Source organism: Asterias rubens, chromosome 18 (assembly GCF_902459465.1).
Source record: "Asterias rubens chromosome 18, eAstRub1.3, whole genome shotgun sequence".
Classification (NCBI taxonomy): Eukaryota; Metazoa; Echinodermata; class Asteroidea; order Forcipulatida; family Asteriidae; genus Asterias; species Asterias rubens.
This window is the reverse complement of record NC_047079.1, coordinates 2,214,385-2,226,325: the sequence shown is the minus strand read 5'-3', so window position 1 is coordinate 2,226,325 and position 11,941 is coordinate 2,214,385. Positions and strand designations below refer to the sequence as shown.

Genomic DNA, 11,941 nt, shown 5'->3' with positions numbered 1-11,941 from the left:
ACTGAGCTTCCGGGCACCACAGAGCCATCAGCTGGGGGAGATTAACGTGCGTGCAATTGTAGTGTGATTGTGTTTCTGTCTGATCACTTTTTATCAATCCCCAAAACATATTTTTATCGAATGATTACTTTTACAGTTACCAGTCACTAAAATCTGTAAACTTAAACAAATTAAAAGGAAGAAGTAATGCGCCACCATCCGGCTCGAAGTGCCCAATTGGTAAGTAAAGTGAATATGTTGACTACACTAGCACACCGAAGTTAGTTTTCTTTAAATAAATATAACATTTTCATCTTATTCGAGCAAAAATATTCACCTAATTGTTTCTATGACACATCATTGCCCCTTTGGCTCGAAACTCCAATGGTAGTTTCGCTTTTTATCATTTAACAGACATTTATTAAATTTTAAATTAAATTGTTACCTCAAACAAGGTAAACAAAAAAATACATTGTAAATGTTAATGTATTTTGTCAGAACAGACTAATTTGCAAGCACATAAAGCAACATAAGGCCAGTTGTGTATTGCTTTTTACACGAACGTTTTACTATACTACTCAAGTCAAGCTTTAACAACTTTTTTTCAACAAACTGAGGATTTTAATTTGAAGACACCTTTTCTGGGGTACATTACACCAAACCATAAGTTAATGGCTAAATTCTGTTGTTTTGAAGCATTTTCTACTACCTTTCAAAATTCAACAAATAATTGAGAGCATAAAAACCTTACTTGGTAATGAGCAATGGAGAGATATTAATAGTATAAACAAAATTGTGAGTAACGGATCTCTCTGAAGAAAACTAGTTTTTGAGAAGAAGTACTTTCTCGAATTGTTGAGGTCTCAAATTCAAGGCATCTGAAAGCACACAACTTGTGCGACAAGGGGTGTCTTCCCATTATTCCCAATTGAGCTCAAATTAATGTTCACGGGTTTGTTAATTTAAGAATATGTTGAGATACACCAAGTGGAAAGACGTGACTAGTGCTTGAAAGTTTCCTAATGTGTCCTGCCTTTGCCCTTAAAGGGTAATTTTAAACTGATTTTCAATATTGTATCCTTTGTTTTCTCAGAGTCTACTTCCGCACAAATGCTTTTGGGAAACAAGAATCTTCAATGGAGCAAAACAAATTAAATGAACACATTGCGAACAAAATGTATTTACTATTTACAACTTTTGGATGAGATTGAAGTCATTTTGATTGTTTAACACGTAAGGCAGAATTCCGCCTTGGGCCGGTGTTTTTAATGGAAATCTGTCCCCGGAGATTCTTTCCCCATTATAGGCAGGTGTGTCAGGAGATTATGTTCTCCCAAAATTCGCTCCCCCTTATACGGCAAACTTGTGAGAAACTACTTGTGATAGCGCCCTCTGTTAAATCACCCTCACTCAGCCCATGTTAGTGTCTCAAACAGGGGAAAGAATCTCCGGCAGCCCTGATTTCACTGAGACACCGGCAACCCATCCGGGCGCCTAGTCCTGGAGAATTGCGCGTGGCCCTTATAGTGGCATGAGATTTCTGTCCCTTTGAGATAGTTTCATCCTTTTACAGTGAGCGGTGACCATGATCGTTTTTAATTCTGAAAGCACCCTCTTTTGATTCCATCTGCTTTAGACCGTATTGATATCAGATACTCCGAGGAAAAATCCATAGCACTCCGGCTATTCGTTAACCGCGGCCCATAGCAGTCTGGGGAAGACAGGAGGGGCCAGGTCACTTTGTTTGTTTGCAGTTTTTTCGAAAGCAAAAAGAAAACATCATGTTCTGTCGCCAGTCAAATAAGCCGAGTTTTGTTCTTCCGACAACGGAGCCTACAATCCCGGCCAAAATGCTTGGGCCTACCATTCCTACGTTATATATAACCACTCCCTGTCCATTTCACACTGACAATAAACCTTGTCTGCCCCCGTCCCGCCCCTCTCAATGTTGAATGTAACGCAGAAGACCGGCAGTCGGAACCAACATTGAAATGGGGCAGGGGGGGCCCAAAAGATATGGCCGGGATTGCAGTCTGGGTAACAACACCGCACACTGTACGCAAAAGAGGGCGCTATTGTAATTTCCATCCCCTGGTTTCCAAGAAAGCGGTGTTCGCAAGCACACACACAACCAACGTTCGGATCTGCACACATCACATCGTACATTGTTGACAAATTTATACGAAGAGAGCGCTTTGAAAATATATTCCCAATTAAAACAACACCACAGAGCCACAGCGCCCTCTACGTATATTTTCTTACAGTTTGCCGTCTACATAGGGTGCGTTCGATTAGCTTACCTTGGTCGACCCCGCGGTGCTCACTCGGATAAGAGCTAATCGAACGATCACACTCGCCCTCTCGTGGTGACGGCATGCACCTCAGGTCACCCCCAAGTGATCCACTCCACAAGCAGGGCACTGGGGGCTGACCCGGGTGAGCCCCTGGAATGACGTTAAGGCTATTCGAACGTACCGAGGGGCAGACCGGGGTTGACCTAGGGAAGCTATACGAACGCACCCATAGATTGTTGGTGGTGTACAGGGAGAGGCGACCGGGGTTTGTTTGTCGAGGGTTTAGGTCCAATGCGTAGGTGCGTAAGTCAGTCAATCCATGTGCTTTTTAATGAGGCACTGGGACCGATTTGCTCGACCCCACCGGTCTCATCTAGCAACACTGGGAAGGGCTGATGAGCTTGTACAACTTATATCATTCATGAGGGTCTGGTCAATAATAAGAGAACAAGTTGAATTCTAGATTATCAGACTATAAGAAAATAATGCTTAACACTACTTAATTGTGCTGGGAAAACGGTTGTTATACCATTGTGCCATTTAAAAAAGCGTGCTCTGAACTATTTGACATAGCAACTTGAGTCTGATGATTTCAAATTTAAGGGTTTATGGTTTTTTTTTGTAGGAGGACAAAAACACAATGTTCACTGATTTACATTAAACTTACACTGTTCAAAGATAGTAGAACGTTTCTCTTTAACAATTACTTGCTGAGGTGCTGTAGTTTTTGAAATGTAGAAAAAACAATGTTGGGGAAATTGTTTAGCCTGTAAACTGTGTTTAGCCGTTATGATATTTAAAAACTCATTATATATCCAAACGGAAAAAAAAACGATCGATTGATACTACGTCACTGTTTATTACTATAAATGTACTTATTTAAACAAACAAAATACACTATTTATAGAACTATGATATATATCTTAACGTTAGTACACTAAAATAATGATTAATAGTTTGTTGAGAAATAATGATTTGTAGCAATATATGTATCAATTATTATCTCATGTATTCTAACGTTAATGCAAACATTAAACACAAATGGTTTCGAGGACCTCTAATGTTTTTTGTTTAATTTTACTGCCAACGACACTTTTATGTAGTAAGGGAGATCAAAATAAAATGCAATATTGTGTAACCAGCTCATGAGGAAAATTGTATTTTCCAAATTCACAGTAAGATTGTGCTTTTTTGTTGTTGGTAAACCTTCTTGATACAGCAAGATTGGTTTCATGCCGTTTTGACGGTTAAACCAATCGCCGTACAGAAATGTGCATCCCCTCTTTAACAAGTAATTGTGACATCATCAAACGTTTTATACAAAGGTTGTTCAAAACGAATACCCAATGTTTCATCTGCATTAAAAAGGTGCTCTCTCTTTTAAAAACAAACTCACGCAAAACTACGAGGAAGAGTTATATGTTTCACAATATCGAGACGTGTTCGGGAAAAAGGAAGACACAAAAGAAATGTTTTCCAGGAACTTTAAAACGCTATGACCTTTTGATCAGAAGTTATCATTATTTTGTTTAATATCATAAGATATCAACATAAGACAACTGTTACCAGTTGTTATGTGAATTATTTGTATTTTGTTGCTTCAACAGGGTACAGCCTTTTCCACCAATTTAAAATGTTTGAATAAAATTGCAGGCATAACCGGCGGCCATAATGAATTCCATCAAGGAATATAAAGTTACAGTTGTTTTTCTATACTATTAACTAAACTGTCGGTTTTTTATTGCGTAGTTTCATTTTGGAAAATGAATGTCGCAGAGTCGTTTAAAAGACTCATCATTGCACCCTCGGAATTACAGTAGAAATATAAAATTTTCCCGAAGATGTGATTAAAAAAAAAAAAAAAAAGATGAACTGATATTTATCGCACTTTTAACGTGACAGAAAAAACAACACATTTTAATGTTTTCGCCACAATAAACACGTTTGCAATACCACGCTCTAAAACATAACGTTTTTAATCAAACTAATTGTCCTACATGCATTAAAACAACTGTTAATTTATTATATTCATCTAAACAAACTGCCCCATCTAAACACAATTAACTAGGTGATTATTGTATTTCGAAACACATAAAGCGTTATATAAAACAGTAAAACGTTTCCGTGTGTTTGTATGTTTGATTTAGATTTCGTACAGCAGGAATCCAGTAAAAGACGTGTAATGGTCAGTGTCACTATGTACTCGACCGTATACAGCTAAGTGAACTTGATCTCCATAGTGCAGGGGAATCACTGCACTGCTGCTCACTTGATGATAACCTGCATCGCTTACACGCCCTGAAACAATGCTGTTACCGTTCTTCCTCAGCTGGACATATAGGTAAGACCCACTTGATGATTTCCAGGACTGAGAACATCAATACGTATACCCCAGGCACATTACACGTAAACGTGCCGTTATTCAAGTTGAAATCAGTCCCTTCCTCTGAAAACAATAACTCTTCAAAGGGCAGAGGATCATCAGCGGATGGAGGGTTGAAGGCTGTATTCCTCACTGCAGTGAAGGCGGACCGTCGCGTACTACATTCACCTGCTTCACCAGTCTGTCCAGCTGGTCCAGGTTCACCTCTCTCCCCCTTCAGACCATTCATCCCAGGCAGACCTTGAGGTCCTTGTTTCCCTGGTTGACCGAGTCCTTGATCTCCCTTCAGTCCAGTATCCCCTTTAGCGCCTGGCTCACCATCCAGTCCATCTGACCCCTTGTCTCCTTTAGCCCCGGGTTGACCTACCTCACCAGGGGAGCCTGCATCACCTCTCGGGCCTACAAGTCCTTGACCATGGTTCCCATTAGATCCGGGGATTCCCGGTATACCGGCTGGGCCCTGGCAGCAGGAGTTACACGTCAGTCCCGGATCAGGTGAAACTGCAGCTGTAGCTACCAATAACCAAACTTGCATAAAAGCCAAGACAATGGCCACTGCTATAGTAATCTTCATCTGTAAGTTGAAAGACAGACGGAAAACAAACAATTACAACATTTATAGCAATGTTGTTTTCGTAGCGGGTTGGTCATGTGTCAGTTGGTCCAAACTTTTTATGTATTCGCCCGTAAGGTATTAAATTTGATAAATGGTACATTAGTTGACTAACCGAATTAAATTCTAAGTTTGATGAACTAAATCGGTAAATGAAGTGGTTGTTAATTTTATTTTGAAATCACTTTTTTTTTCAAAAGAACTGGACTCATAAACAATGTTAGCTTTAGTTAGTTGTCAGAATTACCCCCCCCCCCCCAATTATAATGTATGGTGTTTGTTTTGCAGGAGCAGATATACTAATGAATATGTATGTTTAAGTTTACACTAATGAATATGTATTTTTCTCCCAAAGGCTGTGAACCCTTGTTTTTATGCTAATGTTGTAACTTGGTTTATGAATAGGAGTGCAGAGGTCAGTGCCTTCCCTTTCCTTGTGGTATGCAATATTTTAGGGAGTGGCATTGAAGTGCCTATATCTCAACAGTGTCGCGCTACAATTACAACGTTTGAGGTTATTCTTTTACTGCAATTGTAATGCTTAATCAGAAACAGATTTCTCAGGCTGTTATTTTAAGCAATTGATTGGCAGAGAACTGAGGTGGCAGAGATCGGCAGTTTGAGATTGGAAACAAGGAGAAAATCGTAAATTGAAATATTGCTCATTGTTTTTGAGGATAATGATTCTAATTGAGCAGAATTCTTGAAACTAAATTGTTCTTGGAAATGTGTATTTCATGCTGTATTAATGGAGCATTGTATTTGAATAGCTTTGTAATTTGAATACTCTGAATTTGTAGTTCACCTTTTTATTTTTGAGAAGAAGAAGTCAGACAAAAAAATTGTTTGAGAAGTGCATGTGTATTTATCAAAATGAAGGAGAGCATCAGGCATTATTGTATTTGTTTTAATAATTATTTTATAGATGGCCATGATATTGAGGTGGGAATCTAACCCTCTCCTAGAAGTTTAAAGGGACTATACCCTCCCTCATAGAGTGAGAAGCGTTAATGGAAGTTCTGAGACGGACAAAAAGGAAGGCAGGAGAGTCTATGACACGTGCCTACATAAAGTGTTAGAAGAAGAGTGGAGCAAGACATTGGTACCGGAGGAAAGTTTAACCTTTGGACATTTTCACGGTGGGCCAATTTTATTCACCCAATATTTTGAACATTTTGGTCGGAGTTGAAGTCAGAGTTGAAGTCGCAAGCTTTATTTGACAAGATTGAGACGAAGTATTTTGAATTTATTGATTAGTTTCCGTAGAATCAAAGATATAGTTATTCAGTGTACTTTTTCCAGAAATGGGGCAGTGTCCCCAGTGATTGTAAATAAATGTAAAATAATTGTAAATACAATATCTTGTCGAAGAGACTTTTGTTCTAGAGTTAGCAAACTGTCTTCCGCGTCACGGTTGCATGGGGTTAACTGTGACATTAGTTTTCCAAAATGTTGTGGTCTTTTTGAAAGCAACTAAATGAGAACGGCTTTAGAGTGTTAAAACTGTTTATAATTGATATTATTATCAACAGAAGTGTCGTTGCCGAACGGTTTAGAGCACCAAACTCTGGTGTTTCTGATCAGCAGAGTTAGGGTCCGTTCCCGAGCCGTGACACTTATTGCTTCGTCATTAGGAACGTAAAGCCGTCGGTCCCATGTGTTGTGTATAACGTATGTAAAGGAACCCAGTGCACTTATCGAAAAGTGAAGGGGTTCACCCGGTGTTGGCTGCTGTGTACGCCGTGCCACCTTGTAACTCCTTCTTAGGTGCTACATAAATGGTTCTCATCGAGTTCTTCGAGTTCATCACTACAATAAGTTATATTTCTGATAGTTGGTAAAATTATACTCAGCGCCTTGAGTACCTTGTTGGTAGATACGTGCGCTAGATAAGACTTCGATGTCATTATTGTGTATTATTCGTCGGATTGCCACTCTACGGGTGCGAATGATAACAGGTCTGTTGTATATAATTTGGTTTGCGCCTTAACACCATGTGTTTATCTACTTGCCAGGTAGAGTTTGTTCTTAGAGAACTGTCTTGCTTAATACTACTACCGCGGAGTGGATTGTTCGGGTGCTCGGGAGACTTATCAGTTCTGAAAAGAACTGTACTGCTTATTAACTATTACCTGGGCGGATGGAATAGAAATAGGCTGAGACTATTACTTATTACTACCGCGGAGTCAGTTCTTAGGTTGCTGTAGTCATCGTCAGGAGACTGACGATGACTAGAGCAACCCAAGAACAATGGAGGTTGACTTTATAAATGAATTTTATGTTGTTACTATTGAAAGACCAATTTGAGACATCACAGTTTCGATCCATACATATGATACCTAATACGTTACTCGGCGATCATGTGGTGTCACTTGGAGCCACTCAGGCAACAAAACTGACTTGAACAAAACCCACAGCTAAAACCGTACTCTTGAGTCTTCGGCCGATTGTGTCCATCAACGTCAGTTTTGATCATACTCTCATGACTACATCAACGTACCTTTTCAACACGTTTGGTGACTAGGCTGGTGACTTGGCAAAGTTCAAGTATGGCGTCTCGTTCAGCACGGATCAACTCAATGCTCTACGTGGTCACTTATTGAGTTGATCCACTTAACGTAGTTTCTACTAATTATATTCCGAATCTTATTCTTAATTACAGTGATTTTGACTTGAGCAAAGACAGTTTTTCAAAAGTGGAAAGTGAACCTGTGACCCTCATTTATCGGCACTCTCCAACTGAGTTATCAATCAATATTGTTCACTGTTTACTTATTTTGCCAGCAAATCACAAATGTTTACAACAAAAGAGTACGAGAAAACAGTTGACTGGGATAACAGGGTAAGGGTGGAACCCAGAGTTAACCTCAAATTGTTTTTATATTTGCTCCTTTGCTAAGGCTTGCTCACACTTTGACAATTACGGCTAGCTACGTTTAGCTGCGAATCGCAATTTTTAGTTTGCCGCCATTCATCGTGTGTTGCCGTCAATTGTCGCTGACGAATCCGCTAGCGACCACAGATGGCTGCAAACTAGTCACGTCTGTCGCTATTATGTAAGCCAGACTTTGACTGGCTCATACAGTGGCGGCAAAGACCAAACGGAAAGTGAAAATCCCAAGACCTTGGCGGCAAAAGGGAAAAAACAAAATTGGCTGACGGTTGGGAACGACCTTCAGCGACAACAGGAAAGAGGTCAGACGGCTGGCAGCGGACTGGGATGCGGCAAGGAACGGTGGCGGTGGGTTGCGGCGACGATGACGTGACTCATTTGCCGACATCAAAACCTCTGTGTGTAGGTTGTATAAAAAGTCGAGTTTGGCGTTCCCACTCTTCACAATGTTCTGGTCATCCACTCATCATACACATCATGACCACCAACGAAATGGACCCTTCCCATGAAATATGTTAATACATTCACGCGTGCGTACAAACCCTGTTGGTTGGCAAATACCATAGAGTTGTGCACTAAGCAGACGCGCAATTGCGTCTGCGTCACTCATTGGCCGTGTACAAAACAGCGCGATGTTCCCTCAATTTGCCAACCAAAACGTTAGTGCGCACGCGCTATGTGTAATTTACATATTTCATGGGAAGGGCCTATTGTGACGAACTCAAAACAACAATTGACCATAGATATATGCAGTTGACCCCATGCACGCGCGTCACACGCGGCGACTGATGCCACGCTCACCATGTTGGTGGTCAATAGATTTACGTGTAAACGCAGAGTCGCCTAAAATGCGCACTTCTATGAACAACACACGTTGACATTGACCACCAAAATGGCACCTCCAAGATTATTTTGATGATGACGTCAGGTGAATTGGGTCAATAGGCGGAATCGCACGGCATGGAAATGTCATGCGACTGATAATTGCGGCCGTCTGCGTCAAGAAAATGAGGGTTGCGTTTCCAAAGAAATCTGAACTCAATCACAATGATTTGTTTTGCTGTCACAACTTTGCCGACGGACACGACTGATAATTTCGACCGTCTGCGGTCACTAGTGGGTTCGTCAGCGACAATTGACGGCAAAACACGTTGATTGGCGGCAAACTCAAAATTGCAATATGCAGCTCGACGTTGCTTGCCGTAACCCTTATTTGTCAAAGTGTGAGCCAGTTAGCACCAGGCCGATGACTTGTTAAACCACCCAAAACTAGGACACTGTTGTCGAGATAATACTTTTGAAGAATTCGTTGACAAGAATTTAGTTTTGAGATGACCTCGTTTTCAAAAGTGATGATTTTAGCGCAGCTATGCATGCAATAAATTATCGGCATTATATAGCCATGTTCGTACTTCCTGCGAACGCCACATCCCTGTTTTTGCAGGGATTGAACACCTTTCAACTGATGCGAATTAAACGTTGCGATTTTGTGACGTCAAAATTTGTAAATATTCGCATTCGCATTTGCAGGAGGTATGGACAGAGATTTGTCGCTTGAAAAAGCTATACATCATGGCAATAACGGTGCTTCTAACAAATTGCAGGCGATTAATTAGCTGACCGACTCAATCACAAAACTGTTCATAACAAAAACAAAACTGGTACAAAGACAAACAATCACATTTCCTAAAGGGTGAAGACATTTGTAAAACGCACAACAACTGCACTGTAAACAAAAACAAGTTTTTAGGTTCTGTAACAGGTTTCGAACGCGTCAAAGGGTGAATAGGGTAAACACGTAACAGTGTATGGGGCCAATGAGTTGTGTTGAAAGCAATGGTTTTTGCCCATTTATAAACGGATGATGCGTCAAACTAAACTCGTCAAGCGTTTCGATTTTACCATGATGCGTTTAGTTTGACGCATCAGCCGTTTACTTTATGTTAAGAATGTGTTTATAAGAAGCGTTTAAAATGTGTTCAGCACATCAACGATTGCTGATCGCACCAGTGTTTAAGTTTGATGTAGAAAATGGGCGAAACCCAATGTTTTACAACACAAATCATGGGCCCTATACAGTGTTACGTGTTTAACCTAAACCCTTAGATGCGTTCGAAATTTGTTACAGAACCCAAACACTTGTTTTTACGGTGTGTCTTGCTGAGGCGTACCACCATTTTAGTTTATATGTTTGCCATTATTACGTTTAAATTGGGTCGAATTTTGCCAATGTTGTTGTAATCTCGCAACATGACAATGTAATGCCTTAAAAAGGGTACTCAATTGGTTAAACAAAACAATTGTCCCTTTAACCGTGGCCCGCCACGGTTAAAGGATAAAGTGTAAAGATTATCTTAAAACCTTTGGAGCAGGCGATACACTCGTCTTGCCTCTGTTATTGCCCCCTCGGTTTCCCAAAAGACCATCGACATCTTATTCTAGGTACATATCTTGTATTATGTTCAATCTGAAATAGTCTACCTAATTACTATATATAAAATAATGCAATGGTCACGTCAAACAATGCAATGCCATACCTTTTTGACCATAATTATCTTTAAACAATATGTGTTAAACGAGCAGAAAGTCAAGCGCCGTTTATGTCAATCCAGTGGAAAAGAACTTGAAGTCAAATTTTTGAACAAGGCATTGCACTAAAAACCAGTGTAAAAATTGCCTCGTCCAAAAGCACCTGCAAGTATAAACGCGAGAAACAAAACCTTTGAGGCAATTACAGCAAGGTTTCAAAGGGAGATGCAACTGGGTGCACATGTTTGTGTACAATCATAGTACCACCACAGTTCACTAAGATGGCAGAGCTTTAGGAGAGAAGAGACCTTAGCCACTGCATGAGAATATCAGCTGTATCGAGTGGTAGCCCTTTTGGAGCAAATACTGCAACCGCATTGCAATAGGCTAACCTTAAACCCACTACTTGTATCTGGAAACGAAAGCTTAAGTCCGGGAGTAAAATGAGGAACACTTACCTTGATGATGTGTTCTTGTAGTCCAAACCTTCTCAGTTCCTCTCTTCTGATGCAAAGTTGTTATGAACACTGCTGCTGGTGCAGCGCGTTTAAATACTGCTGTATTTCCATTGAAGTGCTCATCAGTCTACTTCGGGTTTGATTGACAATCGATGAACAGCCAATTATAGATACGTGTTAAAGTCACTGATTTATTGCAGTGACTTACTCTAACATTGGTTTGAACGTGGCTGTATGTTGAATGGATACCAATGGTGTAAAACTGTACACTACATTGTGGATGTGTTAAAGTCACTGATTGGAAGCAGTGACCTACTCTATCATTGGTTTGAATGAGACTGTATGTTGAATGGATACCAATGGTGAGTCACTGACTGAAAGCAGTGACTTACTCTATCACTGGTTTGGATGAGGCTGTATGTTGAATGGATACCAATGGTGAGTCAGTGATTGAAAGCAGTGACTTACTCTATCATTGGTTCGTATGAGGCTGTATGTTACCAATGGAGCTCAATGTGTACATGCTTTAATGGTATGGTATTTTGACATGTATATCCGCCCTACTGGGTTGCACTGTGTGATTGCTTCCTGAAGTTCTGGCCGTTTTCTTCTATTTCCGCTCAATTGATGTATTTCCTGGGATTTGTGAGTTAAAGTGCAAGTTTTATCAAAGAAAGAAACTGTGTACGCAATATACATACTGATAGATGGATCTCTTTCGTGCTTCCACTCTTTTGAAGTATATGTTTACTAAAAACTCAGTGGTGTTTTTCCGAAATCGAAATGCAATGA

General features: G+C 40.2%; 1 protein-coding gene across 1 annotated transcript; it reads right to left on the bottom strand.

Moving 5' to 3' along the window:
- Positions 1-3,467: 3,467 nt before the first annotated feature.
- Positions 3,468-11,286, bottom strand: LOC117302444 (complement C1q and tumor necrosis factor-related protein 9-like). Its single transcript, XM_033786391.1, has 2 exons — positions 11,150-11,286; positions 3,468-5,230 (listed from the first exon to the last, which is right to left on the bottom strand). Exon 2 carries the CDS (start codon positions 5,228-5,230, stop codon positions 4,586-4,588), a length of 645 nt encoding a protein of 214 aa, XP_033642282.1. The 5' UTR covers positions 11,150-11,286; the 3' UTR covers positions 3,468-4,585.
- Between the last annotated feature and the right edge of the window lie 655 nt (positions 11,287-11,941).

Coding starts and splice junctions, on each gene's coding strand:
- LOC117302444 (XM_033786391.1), bottom strand. CDS start 5,230: ATGAAGATTACTATAGCAGTGGCCATTGTCTTGGCTTTTATGCAAGTT.